Source organism: Hypomesus nipponensis, chromosome 1 (genome assembly GCF_054491055.1).
Source record: "Hypomesus nipponensis isolate SF chromosome 1, ASM5449105v1, whole genome shotgun sequence".
Classification (NCBI taxonomy): domain Eukaryota; kingdom Metazoa; phylum Chordata; class Actinopteri; order Osmeriformes; family Osmeridae; genus Hypomesus; species Hypomesus nipponensis.
In genome coordinates, this window is record NC_140361.1 from 11415077 (window position 1) to 11434737 (window position 19661).

The window sequence follows — 19661 nt, forward strand, 5'->3', positions numbered from 1 at the left end:
GCCAGCACACAGTGCCGCCATTCATATGTCTGTGATGCTAGTGGACAGTGGTGCAGTGTGTGAGACTCTCCCTACTCAGCGGTCTATTGTGGTCTGTGAGAGGATGTGTCTCAGTGGGGGGGTCTCTCTCTGGATGCCCCCAGTAGGGAGTCAATAACAGCACCAGAGTTGTGGACTTGGCAGAGGGACTGAAGGTGGGTCTCTGGGGGGTTGGAGGGAGAGGACCGTGTCCAGATCAATAGTGGCTTCTCAGAACTCTGTAATTTGATGGAGGGAATCAATGAGGAGAGACAGAGGAGAAAGGAGCCAGTGCAAGGTTGTGGCCGAGCGTTTACGTGTGTGAGAGCGGGTCAAGGAAAAAAAAAGAGTAGATAAAAACTTCCAGCTGCCTGGCTACCACAATCTGTATATAGGGCAGCATGCTGGCAGAGTCTAGATAGCCGGATGCTAGCAGAGTCTGTTTATAGAGCTAAATGCTAGCAGTCTGTCTCCAGCTAGCATTGTTATCAGTGTGGCCTCAGGGTCTCACTGATATGGGTATATTCTCCCATCCTTTCTAAATGAGGTCAATAACTGAGAGTCATGACGGTTCATCTCCATGATGAAATATGCAGTCAGGACCACCCGACATGATGGACACAGATCCACACCCACCTGTGGAATGATGTCATGTCTTGTAAAGATCATTTTGAAATATGAGCGAGGCGTCTCATTGGCTAATAAATCCTGATTTCTGCTGCCAGACATTCATCAATAGGGCTGATTCAAATAACCTGTTTCAGAGCAGGAGCAATAGTAGGGGTCTTGTTCCAGGTGACAACCAGAGAATAGCAGCAGCAGGGCTGGGTGAGACTGCATAAGGACACAGAGGGAGAGAGAGCATGGGGAGGCCTGCATGCAGCTGTGAGGAGCCTGGGACAATATGGATGGATCTTTTGTTCACTGAAACTACCTTGTTGGAATCCTATTTCTGTGTTGACATTTGGAACCGCTGAGGCATAAACATAAACTCATGAATAGAAATACATGTTGTGTCATATGGTGGCCTGTCTGAGTGGAAGAGAACGAAAGAGAGAGAAAAGACAAGGACCTTCCCTGGCCTTCTTCTCCGTGGCTCACTAAATCGATAGACACAAGCTCAATTTGCATATAGTTGTACCATTTAAAATGCAAACAACATGCAATAGCATGAGCTCACGCCACCCCCGGCTGAACTCAGTGTAGTGAGGCTGAATCCAGGCTGTCAAAGGTTGGTCGGGTCAGCTGTAGCCCTTGCGTTTGGCTTCTTTCTTTCATCAATATTTCAACAGAAAAGCATCTATTTCCTTCAGCTCCAGTTGGTCCAGTGAAGACGAAGGTGGAGGGGGGGGGGGTACTTACTGTGGCTAATTTGGTCTCTAAAGCAGGTTGTCTCGTGGGTCAGCTGCCATCTGGGTTGAAGTCAACTAGAGGAGTTTATGCTCTGAACCTCCAGGGGATCTGGGGTTTCCAGCCCCTCCTAGTGGTACGTCCGAGACCGACCACCACGAGGTGTGGCTCTCTTACCGTGATGGAACTGATGACAAGCAGGCTAGTGAATGGAGGACCGTTGCAGCCAACTTACCTTTGCTTATCCCAGACACAATGTCCTCTCACAGAGCACAAATGTTTGCTAGTTGTTTTGGTTTGAGACAGTTTGAGAAAGGGTATGTGAGATACACAGAGAGAGAGAGAGAGAGAGAGAGAGAGAGAGAGAGAGAGAGAGAGAGAGAGAGAGAGAGAGAGAGAGAGAGAGAGAGAGAGAGAGAGAGAGAGAGAGAGAGAGACAGAGAGAGAGAGAGAGAGAGAGAAAGAGAGAGAGAGACAGAGAGAGAGAGAGAGAGAGAGAGAGAGAGATAGAGAGAGATAGAGAGAGATACAGAGAAAGGAACAGAGATAGAAATGATGGAGGCTGTTTTATAATCTGCTGGTGTGTGCTTAAGTGAGTGTGTGCTGAGGGCTAACAGCTCTGGGAGGCACTCACATTGAGCCAGGATCCCGGCCAGGGCGGTCTTGAACTTGTCCTTGGCCTCCTCCATCTCCTTCTCGTGGGCAGCCTTCTCAGTCATCAGCCGGCGGATGTGGCTGTTGGACAGCTGGATCATGGAGTAGAAGTTGTTGGCGTTCCTCCGGTTCACCTCGCCTCGCTCCACCCAGGTGAGCAGCACGCGCACCGCCTCCGCAAACTTGCTGTCGTCTAGGAGGAGGAAGTTGAGTTGGGGGCGGTGAGTCAGTTAATTTCCCTCGTGTCGAGATTGCAAAGCTAGTGTCAAGTTTTCATGGCTGGAGGATATACTGGGGAGCTAGTGTACATATTTTGAAGATACATGGTTAGGAGGGCCAGCAATGTTCAACCAGCAACAGTGAGTGCTGCATGTGGACAAACCCCACGGCCTGCAAGCCTTTGCTAGCAGAGTAGAAGCTGTTTAGAATTATTCATGCTCTGGTTGGATGATAAGGTGATGTCAAGAGACAAGATTGGTATTGATTTCCATTGTTGAAGACATAATGAGATGCCCCTCCTGTTGTTGTCATGTTATGCCTGAACAAACGCACACACACAGACATCGTCCCCATACACATGCAGGCATACATACACACACACACACACATGCAAACAAACACGCACATACACCCACTGAACAACTGGAGGGCTTTTCATGTATTTAAGGCAAGTCATGTAGATGTCCAAACACACACACAAAGTAACACACACATCAACCCCCTGTGCGCTCATTTTCAGGAGTGATCCATCACAGCTGAGAGATTGAATCAAGGTGTCATCACTGTAACTCCCCGTGGTTCTGTTCAGTCTTTCTAGAAGGATCCAGCTCCCCAGGCTGTCCCCAGCCCCCAGAGGAGCCCAGCCCAAACAGGTCCACTAACCCTAACAAACAGTTTCATAAATAAACACTAATTCTGCTGTCTGGTCATCGGAGTAACCAACAGTGCAGACCCAAACAACTCTCTCACTTTCTCTCTCTCTCACTCACTCACTCTCTCTGTCTCTCTCTCTCTACCTCTCTCTGTCAGCTCACGCCCACAGACAGAAGCAGCAGTCCATCCCAGGCAGAAAGGTAGCAGATGGAGCTCTTCACTTGACAGCTACTTTAAATCCACAGAGGCACATTCACACTTCATTCAGAGTCATCAGATGTCTATAGACAACATCACACTCCTCTGTGGCAGGAGAATACCTCACGCAAAACACAGGAGGAGAAGAGCTGTGTGAGTGTGTGTGTGTGAGAGTGTGTGTGTGTGAGAACCCACCTTTGATCTTGTCCCCCAGCTGGCTGCATTCGTGCTCAGAGTAGTGAACGATGGGGGGAGGGGAGGGGGGTCGGAGGAGGTCCTCCTCCATCCTCCTCCGGTGTCTCTCCTCTCGGGCCAGCATGCGCTGGTGACACTCCCACTCATACAGGTCGTCTCTGGCCTGGGCAAAGTCCACGTGGAGACGGCCCGTGTCCTTCTTGTCGGTACTGGAGCCCAGACGGATACGGTAGCCTGGGGGGAGGAGAGGAGAGGAAATGACATGGAGAAGGTAGCGGAGGAGGAGAGCAGGGGAAAGTGGGGGTGAGGAGAGGAGGGGATAAAAAAGGAGAGGAGAGGGGAGAGAAAGATTAGGTAAACAGTAGTCATGAGAGAGGGAACAGAGACTCTAAGAAGTAAATAGAGCAGGAAGAGTTATGGAGCAACAGTCTGCTAAGAGGAAGCTAAGGATCACATTTGGGCCAGCGTTGTCTCTCCAACTCTCTAAATCTCTCTCTCCAGGCGTACATCTCTCTCCCCCCTCCATCATCCCTCTGACATATCTGTCAGACACTTGCATCATTTAGGCTAAACTAATCTGTCTATCCAGCTGTCTCTCTATCCATAAGTCTCTCCCTCTCTCTTTCTCTGTCTGTCTAAAGTAGCCTTGGGGCTTCAGAGTAGACACCCTGTCTCTCTGCCTGCTGGTACACAGAGGACACTGAGGAAGAAGCCTGCTGCTCCAGTGACACTGCTGTCAAACCCTGCTAATGCTCTAAACACTGAACAGGAATTCACACTGTACTTGTTTGACACTAATACGAATACTGGATTGGCTTACATGATCAAAATGTCTTATATTGATGTGCCGTATATTGGGTCCACATTCACACACAATAATGGCCAGAGAATACTGTTCCATATATCTGCTCTGCCAAACAAAACAAAAATAACAACAACATAAAAATTGAATTACTGTGGCCATGCAATTTACAGTTCTTCCATCTGCTCTGTGCTTTAGGCCACAGTCTGGTTAAATATTTCATGTGTTGAGTCTGTGCTGTTTGTGACTGTATTTGTGAGCGTGTGACTGTGTTTGTGACTGTGTGACAGTGGGGTTGTGTGGCTGCTAGACTGATGGGTGTGGGAAATGAATAACATTATTTATGGCCAAGCTGCACAGCTCTGGCTTCAGGACAAGATATATGGAGCAGAGTTCCAGTCTCACCAGAGGGAAGAAATGGACAAAGTCGCAGGAGACCAAAAACACACAGTCGCACGCACCTTCAAGTGTGCAGCCATACAGTAAATAATTCAGAGGGTATTATTGGAAGGGGCCGAGCTTTAAATGTATTTGGTGAGACAGGGATATATGTCCTCCAGTTTGCATACAGAGAGACGTTTAAGATGTCTGGGTCGACTGACTGGGAAATCGAGATAAAATGCTGGTGTCACATGACTGGTCGAGAAGCTCTCTCCTCTTGGTGATTCATGCCCTCCCTTGTAAGGAAATGTATCCTAACACACATCTCATTGTCTTTTAAAGAGAAGGTCTCTACCTTCTCTCTCCCAGAGTCTCTCTGAACTTCCAGGACCCTAGTGCTGAACTACAAGTCCCAGTTCCAAAGTGTTGGGGAGGACAGTTGTCCAGACAGGAACTCACCAGACAGGAAGAGAGCCTTGTCCACCGTGAACTCCTCTGCGAATCGGATGTGGCAGAAGTTCTTCTTGCTTTTGCGGATGGCGATGATTTCACCACACTGGCCGAACACCTCCACGATGAGCTGCTCGGTGGAGTTCTCTGGCAGGCCGCCCACGAACACCGTCTTACAGCCAGGAGGGCGCTCCCTGGTGGCGGGAGGGGGAAGGTCTGGGCAGCATGAGGAGGGAAAGGAGCCACAAACTGATTTATTAATGAGAGGAATGAGTCACTACAGGAGTGGTTTAGGATGAGGACATATATCAACACAAACCTTTTAAACACTAGGCCGATATTGTACACTAACACCACACTATGAGATCACTTTGGGCTCCTACTATTGAACCTAAATGCATATTTTACCATTTGTAAAGGTACTATTTATTGCAATACGATAGCAGTGATTTGCTTTTTATTTTATGAAATATTATTCAGAGGCTTCATGTGGATATCAATTAAAATACTTCATCTAGAACATTAGCCCTGAAAACCATGGCTACAAAATAATAAGCTTTATAGATTGGCAGTGGTCATTTTGGCAAAATGCTTGGATAACTTTTGAAACTATTCACGTGAAACTGATCCATTAATACAAATGAATTCTCACCGCCCAGAAAAGTATCTGATCTCATGCACAGATGGTTTTACACATGACAGACCAGACTGATCCACCACAGATGAGTGTGAACTGATCTGCTATAGATCAGGCCCCTTGTTCCCCAAAATTGGATAAGCCATGTCTATACGGACAGAATAAGGTAATCAATGGAACACTAACTCTGGTGCATGTCGGGATAACCATCTGGGCCCTGGCATCCCAGACACATTCAGCTCACTCTACGCTCAAATCCAAATGACATGGGGTTGACATTGAGTTAATGAGCAGTGACCTATTAAAAGATAACGATTTGCTACATGTAACCTTTGAGTTAAAGGGGTCTGTCTGCTACGGGATACGATAGGCCCATGTCATGAATACACACTCGCGTTATCAGTACAACAATGTCATAGGCACACAAACACCTGTGTATTGAAGAAGGAGAGAGCTATCAGATTGTGCTGAAGTATATGTTCGGTGAACAGAAGAAGAAAAGAGCCTAAATAAGTCGGATTTCTGATTTGACAATGGATTTGGCTCAGAGTCCACAGACAGAAAGAAGTCGGTATTAAAGGAAAGGTCTGGTGAGACACATTTACACTGGCTGACAAACTAAGGTCAGGAGAGACTACAACAGACTTCCAGAGGACACAGCTTGGACAGAGCATTTGGGGTTGGGAGGGATAGTGTCATAAAGGGACATTTCAAGGTTATTAGACTTACAGGGGTTGGGAGGGATAGTGTCATAAAGGGACATTTCAAGGTTATTAGACTTACAGGGGTTGGGAGGGATAGTGTCATAAAGGGACATTTCAAGGTTATTAGACTTACAGGGGTTGGGAGGGGTAGTGTCATAAAGGGACATTTCAAGGTTATTAGACTTACAGGGGTTGGGAGGGATAGTGTCATAAAGGGACATTTCAAGGTTATTAGACTTACAGGGGTTGGGAGGGATAGTGTCATAAAGGGACATTTCAAGGTTATTAGACTTACAGGGGTTGGGAGGGGTAGTGTCATAAAGGGACATTTCAAGGTTATTAGACTTACAGGGGTTGGGAGGGATAGTGTCATAAAGGGACATTTCAAGGTTATTAGACTTACAGGGGTTGGGAGGGATAGTGTCATAAAGGGACATTTCAAGGTTATTAGACTTACAGGGGTTGGGAGGGATAGTGCAGTCAAGGGACATTTCAAGGTTATTAGACTTACTGGGGTTGGGAGGGGTAGTGCAGTCAAGGGACATTTCAAGGTTATTAGACTTACAGGGGTTGGGAGGGGTAGTGTCATAAAGGGACATTTCAAGGTTATTAGACTTACTGGGGTTGGGGGGGAACAGGGTGCAGGTCTTGCAGTGGATGATCTCCTTGATAACGGGCAGGTCCTGAGAGAGGGGCGGGGGCACCATGCCCAGGCCGGGCATCATGGGGTTCATGGGGGCGATGCCCGTCATCATGCCAAGGCTCGGGTCAAAATCTGCCGGGCACACAGGAACACACGGATGAGAATGCTGCAAGACACAACGTCATGGTACACACTGGAGGAAACTCCTCCTGAGGCAAACCTTCTGCCAGACATCAGAGACAACACACTGGCTTCTTCAACCATGTTTTATTGTGTATTTCCTCCCTCACCACAATGTGATGTTTCTGTCAACAGCAGAGCCAAAAAACTGTCTATAAATAACTGAGCACATACTCTCATGAATAAAGGAACAAACAAACTTCTTGCATATTAAAAGGGGCAACAGAGGCTTCAGTTGGCCTGCCTCTCCTCTCTCCAGCTGCCTGGACGACCTCTGACCCCAAATAGATTGTTCTTAGTCACAAAGACAGAGTTGGATACCTCGAGGACAGAAAACACACACGCTTTTGTTTTCTGGTACTGATTTAGACTGCAGGTGGATTCCAGAATCAAGGCTTTTGAAATGGTAATGCCATTGCCTTCTTCCATGAGCCTACTGCACCTGTTGAAGACTGTGGACCTTAAAGTGAGCCTACATTGCGTGTGTCTGTGTGTGTGTCTTTCTCTGCATGTGTGTATGTGGGCATAGGTACTGCGCTTCTGTTCATGAACAAAAATACATAAACTCTCTATGGAGCACAAAAACCCTGACAGTGACTAAACTGAACAAAAAAACTAAAACAGAACAAAAAGCCTTATCCAGATCTACGCAATGGCAGTGCAGGGCAACATTTCTATTGTGAGTGAGATAAATATACTTTAAAAAGAACCACTTCCAGTGAGCTGAGATGCTCAAATGACCCTCTCAGGAAACGCTTCATTTTGCCCGTACTAGATGTAACACAGTGTCTAAACAAACCTTGTTTCGAGTAAGGCTCAACTAGCTGTGAGTGGGGGAACGGAGGGATGTGAATAGAACGAGAGTAGAGAAAAAGGGAGATTGGTGCACTGGCTAAAGTGTGCCAAGGGAGTCAGATGGCTAGTAATCAGAAGGTTGCCGGATCGATTCCCCGCCATGCCAAATGATGTTGTGTCCTTGGGCAAGGCACTTCACTTGCCTCGGGGAGAACGTCCCTTTACTTACTGTAAGTCGCTCTGGATAAGAGCGTCTGCTAAATGACTAAATGTAAATGTAAAGTGTTTGGGTTACACAACAGCTAGACCAACCAGCAGAGAAGGATGAGGACAAGGAAACACCATGACCTGCATTTATCTTTCTGTCTCACGTTGATGACCTCACCATTAGTATTTATGTCTGGTGGTGTCAGATCGAGAGGGAAAAGCTGATAAAAGAGATCCTAGTTGCCTGGGTGATGACTTCCCTGCTCAGGGAGGCAGAGGAGAGGTTTAGGAGATAAGAGAGGGACTGGCACGGCGGGGCAGGGTGTTTCCTGAATGCCAATGCCAGCCTGGCTGTGCCGGCCTTCACTGTTCGCCACAGTAAACAGGAGCAGGAGGGGTTTCATGCTGAAGCACTCTCCACCAAGACTGGGGTGAGGACTGAAGCATTGCCCACGTCCACTCACCTCCACAGGCCTCTGCTAGCAGTTCTTTTAGAAGACCCACTTAGTCTGCTTCTCAAAACAGTGAGTAAGAAGAGTCTGAAGATTTGATTCAGACTCATAACCACGGCAAAAATGATCTCACGGCCTGGTGGTCATTGGGTGAGTAGCAGTTCAGGGCACAGTCCTGTATTTTCTGAGCTTTAATCTGGTCCAAGACCAGTATGAGAACACACAAACAGCAGCCTCCAGGGTGGCAGCAAGCCTCCACTGCCCCTGGCTTGCTGACCTATGGTCAGCCCTCTCCTCAACACCCCGTCCAAGTGCTCAGAGCTGAGCCAAGTCATGAGGGAAATCTGTGCGTGTGTGCTGGAGTGTGTTTGTCAGTTTGTCTCCCGTTTACTAAAATAGTCCAACCCCATACCAAACGCAGTCGCAGACATATATTTTATTGAGTGAATAAGCTTGGTCAGGTTTTAGAGTGTGTGTGTGTGTGTGTGTGTGTGTTACATGCTCTGTTCAGTGTCTGACAGGAATGTGTCTGACATTATTTATTATAACAGACTTTTTTTTTTTGTCAGGGAATTCTAAACTACAGCAGAGTTCAGGAAACACCTGAATCTCAGACCGGTGTTAGTTCCATGTTTAATCTGTCATCACCATGCAAATGCCCGCCCACACACTAACAAAAAAACCTTCAAAACAAAACACGCACGCGCACACTTCAGTGTTTCAAAGAGCTGAAAACAGCGAGAAGCTCCGTGGAGATTCCAAGAGGCCCTCTCGCCCACACGACAACATACAATATCTCTTACGGTCTCCATCCATCCAAACACACATATACACAATATCTCTTACGGTCTCCATCCAAACACACACATACACAATCTATCTTACAGTCTCCATCCATCCAAACACACACATACACAATCTATCTTACAGTCTCCTTCCATCCAAACACACACATACACAATGTATCTTACAGTCTACATCAATCCAAACACACACATACACAATCTATCTTACAGTCTCCATCCATTCAAACACACACATACACAATCTATCTTACAGTCTCCATCCATCCAAACACACACATACACAATCTATCTTACAGTCTCCATCCATCCAAACACACACATACACAATGTATCTTACAGTCTCCATCCATCCAAACACACACATACACAATCTATCTTACAGTCTCCATCCATCCAAACACACAATCTCCCTTACCTTCTGTGGTAGTCTCAATCCATACAAACACACACAGACTTCAGCCCACACGCAAGCTCCACAGTCTCAGCCTATCCATATTAAACAATCTGTTTCCTGTAGGTTTGTGGAAGGTAATTACATTTCAAGCTGCCCATCAATCAAAAGTGCAGGGAGGAATGACAAATCTGGCATTTGAGTGTAGAAACCTGCTGGCTATCGCTGTCACATCATCCTCCTTCTCCTCCTCTCTCTGATTTCCCGTTTAAACGTCCCCACCAGCAGTGGTAGTGGCAGGGTGACACAGGATGTGCTGCAAGGCACGCTGGGTAATGTTGTCTAATGAGGCGAGCAGGGCCGTGCCCCCTGGTCCAAGCTGAGAGGCTCCTCTAAGTATCCATCTCCTTCCTCTGTCCTCTTGCAGAAAATAACCCATCAACATTTACATTTTTCTATCAAAACAGCTCCTCTACCCTCCTGTAGATCTCAATTTGAATGTTTTAAGTGGATGTATCCCCCAAAGCAGCAGGAGACACTCCAGGGAACAGCCGAGAGAGACTGTTTATGTATTCACAGAGGCGTGTGTGTATAACAGGTGAAATTCATTCTGAGATGTGTGTGTGTGTGTAGCAAGCTCAATGCACTGCAAAGAGAGTGTCGTTTTCCTTCCACCCATGCATTTTCCTTGGTGTTATGAGCTGTTTCATCCTTGAGGACTTAATCCAATGACAGCACTAAACACAATCCAAACCAACAAATCAATGACATGAAGACTATGAGGAGAACCATCTATCTGCATTAGTAAAGCTGAGTCATGACTCTCCAAGGCCCACGGTCACACTCTCTGCAGCCCTACAGTCACTGAGGTCTTGAAACTCACCAGCGTCTCCCTGTAGCTCCACAGGCACCATGGGGTTCGAACCTGCAGCTTGTTGTCTGACTCATGTATGTGTCTCCTGCAGGCTGGCTGTGGTGAGGACGAGGGAGTCACTCTGCAGCAGCCAGAGCTACACAGCAGAGTCAGGCTAGCACACTCTGGACGCACAGCCAGCTTCCTGTGTCAAGTGTCTGGGATCACACATCTTTGTTTCTTGGGAGGCTTCCAGACAGAGACAGAGGAGGAGGCACTAGAACATTCCACATGGTCCTAATCACAGCCTGGATGTGTTAGTCTGGATTGAGGTTTCTAACAGGCTTGCCAGGCGCTACTGTGCCGTGACGCCATGTCTCTCTGGGGGCCGGAGGGAGCAGGTCTGGACTCTGGTCCCCTGCAGAGAGACTCCACGAGGGAGAGCTCTGCCCGGAGGCCAGCTTCTTCAGTCCAGATCTCTCAGAGCTGCACAAAGCATGAGCTCTGGAGAACACAGCTACAGGGTATCAATACTGAACCACAGCCTCTATTCAATGTATGAGTCACTAGCACAGCATGTATACTGAGCTTCTACTGACCGAGACCATATGGAAGAAATCTGATTGTAAACCAGCTTTGTGTTCAGTCGTGTTCAGGACCAATGCAGACACGGAGGAGGCCTGAGTTGGACAAAGACTTTGTATTCAGCTTTCCGACGGCTCCCAGGAGGATCTCATTGGCTGAGGTTAGGCCTGGCTTGTCCTTCAGCTCTGCCGTGCTCTGTGGTGAAGTCACACAATCCTGGATCAGTATGGATAAACACAACCACACACTGGGATGGTATCTTGGCATTCTAGTGGACTTGTGGCATTTGGAAGGGTTGGTCTGAGTCCTTCAGGACACTCATACATACATGAACAGGGACTCTCACACACACACAGTCAGAGGAAAAGCAAACAAAGGAGGAGACCATGAAGGACGTTCCTTCATAACAGAGAATCAATGGAGCATTTGGGTGGAGTCGTTCAAAAGTGGAAGACGACCGACAGACAAGTCAAAGACGGCGCCAGAAGCACAGGCCGAACTCTGATTCATCCTGCGGGACAGTTAGTGGTCAACGTTGACGGGGTGGAAACTATTTCTCCCCGTGATACTGTACACTGGGTGAAAAAAAGAAGAAGATAAAACTGAGAGAGATTCCAGATGTGGGTGTGAGCAGTAAAGAGGAGCGGGTTAAATTGAGAAGCAGCGGGACACAGGGATGAACGTTATGCCTCTTCACTTGGTTGGGAGCTGTGGAGGAGTTGCAGGGAGCTGACTCAGCCGTAATGTGACAGTAATGAAGCTGTTGGATCATTTAGGCCCTGGAAGGCGGGGGTAGAGATAGCAAAGAGAGGGAGGGGTGGAGAGAGTTAGAGAGGGGGGAGCGAGAGGGAGCGGGAACAGGAATAAGAGCGTGAGAGAGAAGGAAAGGAGGTGAGAGAAAGTGAGTGGGGGTGCGAGAGGAAGGACAGAGAGCGAACACAACAGAGAATGAGAAAGACAACAAAAGGAAGTGGGTGACGGTGAGACGGCGAGAAAAAGAGCGAGGGGGGGGGGGAAAGGAGGGAGAGCAGATAAGAGGCGGAGTGAGCGGGAGGGAGAGACAGAACAGCTGTTTCTCCACAAGATGAATGAGGCGGGACACAGCTGTCTACCACACCCTCTTTACACTGTGTAATTCAACCCCTCCCCCAACCCCCAACCCTCCTCCCCCCCCCCCCCTCATTGACGTGACAAGCTCCTCCCACCTCCCAGTCTTTGGGGAACACCGCTCCAGGGGGAAGGAGGAGAGACGGGGGGAGATTGGTCCCCGGCCAGCCCCGCCCTGCCACACTGTCAACAAAAACAGCAGGTTTGTAAGTAGGAAAAACGGATCATGGTGTTCGGTGTCTCTGTGACATAACACACACACACACACCTCTGTGTTCCAGCTCATTACACTGACGTAGCTACATCTACAGTGTAACGACCTGAGCAAAGCTGAGCAGTGGTCTCGTGAGAAAAGTGCGAAGTCAGCCCGAGGCTCTGTAATTGGTGCAAATGAAATTGAATCGGAAAATCACAGCGGGTGGGACTATCGTTCTCCAAAGCTACTTCAGCTGAAATATGGACTGTGAGTGGAGCTCTCAGCATATTTCCGTAGCTTTGTTGAAACGAAGGAGCAGGATAAACAAAGATGGAGGAGATGATTTACTAAAAGGCTTCAGGAGAGCTGTTGCCAAGAGACAGAGCTGGAGACCAGGCCTGGTCAGGGTGAACCTCACACTACCCAGACATGTGATCATGCTGAAACAATCACAAACAGCAGCTGAACACGGCTCTCAGTGGAGCTTCATTCATCTTCACCTTCTCTGGTCCAAACCGTTAAACCGACGCTGGTGGAGCATGCTCAGTCTGGAGGGAACTGGCGTCCCCCTCTCACTGTCTCCTCCCCTCCGCCATGGACGGACCAATGACACGTCTCTGTGATGCGTCGCTAAGAGACATACGACACACAGCGTCCAGGACTGAGCACCTGGAGGGGTACGAGGAAGCACCAAAGGGACTGGGCTTCCTTCCAGAGAGTTCTTCACTTTTTTGCCAGCCTCATTCTCTCAAAGATCTGAGAGAGATGGACCCTTTGGGGACTGTTGGCTGCGGAGGGGACTCAGTGTTGGAACACACGACCACCTCTTTCTGCCAACTTGGGGCACAAGCAAGCGTGTGTCTCTGAGCTACTGTAAGTGTGGATCCTGATCTTGGATGATAACTCCATCTCACGGACTCAGTGCCGCCTGCTTATTTTAGTAGAGGAACAGATGAAGGAAGGCTTGACATCGGCAAACATTTCAATCTCTCTCTCTGTATATATTTCTTTGGGCACTTCTGCTTCATTGAAACAGAGATAGTGAAGGGCGGCGTGCCATGTACGGGAGAGAGAGAGGAGGACATGCAGGAAAGGGCCAAGGCTGGACTTGATCCCAGGTGCCTGTGGTTAGTCCTTACCTTAGCCTATATGGTACGCACACTATATGGTACACGCACTGCACCAGCGAGCCAGCAGGATATAGAGTCTGAGAAAGACACAGCCAATTCATGGAGGCCACATACTGTAGATACCCCATTAAACACTGAGGCCACAACACAGAGCTACTCCACGTGGACTGTAATGCAAAAACAGACGAGCTGGGCCACTGTAGCTTTCACTTTCTTCTAACACACGTACCCGTGACATAAACATGAACCGACATACCAAGCAATCTGACGTCAACTGAACTTGTTGAAAACTAGTTGCACAATAACGGCGGGGTAAATGTGGCCTTGGACAACCTGGCTCCAGAAGGATTGAGAAGATGACGTTGTTATGCTCGGTACTGAGGTAAAATATGCAGAGATGTGTGGGAGCATCCCCTTTTCAACCACCATGTCAATACATCACAACTCCTGTTTAGACCTGACGCGCCCTGACAGGAGAGGGGGGGGGGGTTAATGCCGCCAGAGAAAACTTAAACCCTGAGCTGCAGTGGAAGTCGGAGCCCATGCCAGACGGCAGGCGCCAAAGCCATAGTTCAACACCCCCACACAATACCATGTACCACTAACTATACCTCGCATGGCTCACCTGATATGAACCAGCTGAAATGGGAGGCTAGGAAAACGGATTATGAAATGCTCCTGTTAGCCGAAAATGGATATACAGCAGTATGGTACAGATAGGAAAGGGAATGGCATGAAGGCAAATTGAACTGGGAGGTTTGATATCCACACAGAGACTTTAAAAACACAGATGATACCGTGGTGAGCTCCACATGAAAAAATGATGTGCTGGTTCAGGGAAGGCACTGCACTACTCGTCAACATGCTTCTCTGTGTTCGTTAAAACAAACCTGTACTGAATAAAATTACAGTACAGGGAAAGTACAGTTCAGTGGTGGAGCATTTGACTGCAGATCTAGAGGTCTCAGGTTCAAATCCCTCTTAGTTCGTTGCTTTGGATTGAAGCGTCTGCTAAATGAAGGCCTTCATCTCGGAAAGTTAGTGTTGAGTTGTGGAGAAACAGTAATAAAGATGTGTACCTGGCATGAGGGGCTGTCCGGTCAGGCCCATGGGAGCCATGCCCAGGTTGTTCATGGCTGTGGCCCAGGCGTTAGGGTCTGTCATGGGCATCGTCATGGCACCGGAGTCCATGGCCATGTTACGAACTCCTTCTGTGAGAGAGAGAGAGAGAGAGAGAGAGAGAGCAACAGCCATCACTAGTCTTTCCTGTCAAGCACTTCTTTTCTCTATGACCTCAGAGAGAGAGAAGGTGAGAGAAAGTCTCATTTTGATGTTGCCTCTCCCAGACTGGTATACTGACACACCCACACCCACACACCCACACACCCACGCACCCACGCACCCACACACCCACACACACACCAGAGAAAAAACAACACGCACACACACACAAAAGTAAAATCACCCTCTGCAGAGAAGCAGAAGAGGCAGTTCTTATTGGGCTGTGACTCAAATCTAGTAGAATTACACACTATGAAACATGATTACTACGGTACTAAACAAAACTCTCTGAACATATGTGAGGTATTATTGCCGGAAAAATATATCTGGCTCACAACTACAAATACACACATCAGTTAACACACACATCCTCTAGCTGTATGTCTTACGCAGCAAAGCAAACACGTTCAAATCTTCATAGTTAAAAGCCATAAGTAAAGTCAGCGAGAGGAAGTCAATATAGATCTTCAGCCCCCCAGACTGAGTTTCAGCACCCTGAATGGACAGTATTGGTCTGGTCTCCATCATTCCATGACTAAAATGACTAAAATGACTAAATGTGGTCTCTCAGACTAGTCCTCTGTCACAGCTGGAAATGCTTCTGTGCGCTCTGCTGGCTGACACACCAGGCTGCTCTCCTGTCTCATGATGCCAAAACACACACTGGGTGCTAAAATCAAGCAGTGCTGAAGACAACACTTCACACCTCAAACGTCTGGGTCACCACCCACACTGGTGAGCTAGTGTGTGTGTGTGTGTGTGTGTGTGTGTGTGTGTGTGTGTGTGAATTAGATCCCCAGTGGTTAGTAGTATTGAGTGTGTGTCAGAGTGTAAGGTAATGAAGGACTAATACTGTTATTTTGTCCATGTCCATCCTATAATACAATCTACACAAACCCATGTCTGTGTTACCATGGTGAGGGGCAGATGAATCTGCTGTGCTATTATGCTGCCATGCAAATGTCCCTGACGGAGCTTAGGAAACGTGTTAACCAATTACAGCCACATTAGCTGTTCCACTGGGTGTAGGGAGGCTTTAACAGTTATATGACCAGGGAAGAGAAGGGAGGAACTGCTTTACAGCAGTTTTACTGCAGTTTATTGTGGTTTTACATCAAGTGCCATGGTGGCAGCCTGGGGGCAAATCAGGCTGAGAGGCTTGTTTAGATACTAACGTACATTAACAGTTTCACTGAGAAAGTAACAGAAGCTGTTACTAACGCCAGAGTGGTGTCAGGGACTGGAGCTGTTGTGGTTTACTGCCAGACTGTTGCCTTCATGTGAACAGTCTGACTGACCAATCACAACAGGACAGTTCACCTCTCCTCCCCTCCCTCCCTCCCTCCCTCCCTCCCTCCCTCCCTCCCTCCCTCCCTCCCTCCCTCCCTCCCTCCCTCCCTCCCTCCCTCCCTCCCTCCCTCCCTCCCTCCCTCCCTCCCTCCCTCCCTCCCTCCCTCCCTCCCTCCCTCCCTCCCTCCCTCCCTCCCTCCCTCCCTCCCTCCCTCCCTCCCTCCCTCCCTCCCTCCCTCCCTCCCTCCCTCCCTCCCTCCCTCCCTCCCTCCCTCCCTCCCTCCCTCCAGGTCTCTCAGGGTTTCAGAGTGCACAGTGTGACCTTGAGGGCAGATCTCTGGCAATGCTCCCCTCAGCACGCGTCCATCCCATCAATAGAGCAGAGGCTGTGTTTGAATAGCAAACAGCTACAAGAATACGTACACACACACACACACACACACACACACACACACACACACACACACACACACACACACAGAGCTGCCGAGCCAAATACGAAACATTTGAGCCAGTGAAAATAAACATCAGCAAAGAGTAGAGTAGTAGAATAGTGGATTGAGTGCACATTACATGACTTTGTCAACACTGCCATTCATAGGTTTAATTCCAAGGTTTTATAAGGTCAAATGAGTTTCCTGCTAGTCATCGATGCTAGTAAAATTGGGGCGAGAAAAGGCGGAGTTATCACAATCCAAAATGTTTTCAGGGAAGCTGCCCTTTCATCCCAAAAACTATGTTGGTAAGAGAGATGTGACCTGTCCCACCAGTGGTGCTGGACCCCAGTCCCAGGCCTCCCTGGTCTCTGTGTATCTAGGCTCTGATTGACCAGGAGCTGCAGGACAGTAAACTCTCCCCTAGGGGCTGATGGGAAATGAAAGCTTTTTAACTTATGTTGGCTGCAGGCCTCCCAGCAAGCTAAGAGGAGCTCAGAAACATTTAGTTTACTAGGAGCAACAGCCAACAGGCCAATAGGAGACCCTAAAAGAGAGAGAGAGAGAGAGAGAGAGAGAGAGAGAGAGAGAGAGAGAGAGAGAGAGAGAGAGAGAGAGCGAGAGAGCGAGGAGACAGAATGATAGGGAGAGTGAGAAGAAGGAACAGAGAGAGGAGGGAAGAGAGAGAAGAGAGAGAGAGAGGATAGAGAATAAAAATGAGAAAGAGGAGGGAGAGGGAGAAAGAGACAGTGGGGGTGATGGTGGGAGAAGCTTCAGGAACCTTCTCACGGTCATCTCCAGGGCCAAGAGGTTACATGAAGAAGGATCGATGATGGAGAGCACAGTGAAGGAAAGTGAAGGGGGAGGAGGTGGAAAAGGTCTACTGAATACGAAGTAAGAGGTGACCTTCCAGTGAACCTGGAACATCTTCATCCTGGTTATTTAGTCTAATTATAGTAATTACTTGTTACTCAGATTCACAAACTGGTGTTAAATAAAATTGTAATTACAATATACAGTAATATACCCTCAATGTCCCTTTGAATAGAAAATTACATAGTAGAGTATTGAGCCAGTTTTCGCGTACATGTCCGTATTCCAAAAAAGAAAATAAATAGCCTTGACTCAGTATGACTGCTTTCCTCTGAACACTGTGTCCCAGACATGCAGTATACACAGTAAACAGAGCCGTTCTTCTATTCAGTCCTTCACATCAAAAACACACAGCAGGTGTGCGCGAGGAACAGCCTTCTGGGTAGTGCCTTTTTGACTTGAATTTCAGCTCTCGTTCGGCTTTTGGCTTGTAGTTGTTTGTCAGCAGAGACTCTCCCCTCCTAAAGACAACATCAGCACAACTCGATCAGCACAACGTGCCAATAGAGGGATCATTACAAGCAGGAGAAGAATACACACACACGCACACGCATTTAAGGATGTGTGAGTGCCCTTCTCTTCACTCCTTTGATCTCTTAATTATAATAAAAATCGCAGAGCTCTTATCATTAGTGGTGGCGTCTGCAGAGCCCAGAATGTGCAAGCTAACAGAGCCCCTCATGGGATGAAGGACTCAGAGAGGGAGGAGTGTGCTAGCTAACAGGGCTCCTCATTGGATGAAGGACTCAGAGAGGGAGGTGTGTGACAGAGGAGCTGGAAGAAGGAGCCTGAAGACCCAGCGGATCCTCTGCACCAGGGAACAACCTCCATTCTTCAACACAGCAGATCCCCTGCACCAGGGAACAACCTCCATTCTTCAACACAGCAGATCCCCTGCACCAGGGAACAACCTCCATCCTTCAACACAGCACACACAGCAGTTACTATACACTCTCAAACTGGTACCAAACGGCCAGACTTTCGACATCAACTCCATATACAATAACATAAGGCATCACATCTTGTATTCCTGTTTGGATTCTGTGTACACAAATAGAGCGCTCAGTCATTTGCATTTGCGATACAAATCCCTAAAGCACATCCCAACGAAGAGGCAAAATCTTTGAATGGCGCTGCACTCATCAAAGGCAACTTGATTTGGTTCCATGTGGTGACTGTAATCCATGTCATAATACAAAGAAAACAATCTGCATGCTGTTGCAAGCATTTGGGCTAAATAAATAGGCTACATGAGAACAAGCAGACAGATTGAGACGTGACCATTATGAACTCAATCAGGGTCTTACACAACCTAACTGTCTTATTTGCCTTCCTTATTAACGCAGAGCAAACATACCTATGTCCCTTCACGTCTTACCTGAATTAGTGTCTTTGTAAAATCCTGTGGAATTAAACTCTTGTTTGAAGTGAATACTAATTTAACATGCGTCGCACCTCAAGGTTTGAAAGACGGATGCATGAAAGACTTCTCCATGACACCCGTTTAGTAATGGAACGGGAAAATGTTGGACAAAAGGATGACCCTGAGTGATCTGAATCTTTCTGGGGGTTTTTGTGCCCAGTGTTTGGACCCTTGACAGACAGGTACTGCTCCCATGGACGCCCATCTCTATTTGACGTGGGGAAGAGATTCAGCGAGGGTTACTCTCCTCGTCATCTTGTCCTCCATTCTCCGGCTGAGCAGCATGATTTGGAGACAGATAAAACGAAACACACGGTACAAAAGCACCCTTGTCCGAACGATTCGAAAAAACAGACGTGAAAAGCTTTTTGTGTGTGTGTGTGTGCGCGCGCGTCTTTGAAGTATTTTACTGAGGACTCCCTAGAACAGAGTGCTTTTGGCAAACAACCTCCATTTCTCTCCCTCATCAGGATCCATTTACAGAACAGCGAAGAAGAAGAAGCCTTGTTGTGTGTCAGTGAGAAGTAGACATTTCTGGAGCACAGTGCTCTTTACCTCTGCTTATCACAGAGGGATGTGAAGGACAGGCACAGATTACACTGACAGATAGCACAGAAAGCACCCCAGAAACCTCAAGATAGGCCAGTTTTCTGACCAATCAAACCACTTCTAATCTACCGCTGAGGGTCTACAGCCAGCCAAGACACACCACCATCTTCAACTCATCGAATCGCCATAGATAAAACAACCAAT

General features: G+C 47.9%; 1 protein-coding gene across 8 annotated transcripts in view; it reads right to left on the reverse strand.

Annotated features, from left to right (window-relative positions):
• enox2 (ecto-NOX disulfide-thiol exchanger 2) overlaps nucleotides 1–19661 on the reverse strand; it is a 103926-nt gene that overhangs the window by 12679 nt on the left and 71586 nt on the right. For 5 of the 8 annotated variants that reach the window (XR_014747248.1, XM_084692098.1, XM_084692162.1 and 2 more), the window contains 5 exons: nucleotides 14687–14818; nucleotides 6882–7037; nucleotides 4931–5170; nucleotides 3289–3522; nucleotides 2003–2215 (listed from right to left, as the gene is read on the reverse strand). Coding sequence is in view for 7 of the 8 variants with exons in the window: in XM_084692098.1 (XP_084548224.1) it covers nucleotides 2003–2215; nucleotides 3289–3522; nucleotides 4931–5170; nucleotides 6882–7037; nucleotides 14687–14818 (975 nt within the window). In the remaining variant the exon portion in view is untranslated. The remainder of the gene's footprint in view (nucleotides 1–2002; nucleotides 2216–3288; nucleotides 3523–4930; nucleotides 5171–6881; nucleotides 7038–14686; nucleotides 14819–19661) is intronic. The other 3 variants (XM_084692202.1, XM_084692203.1, XM_084692199.1) reach the window with 2 other exon arrangements.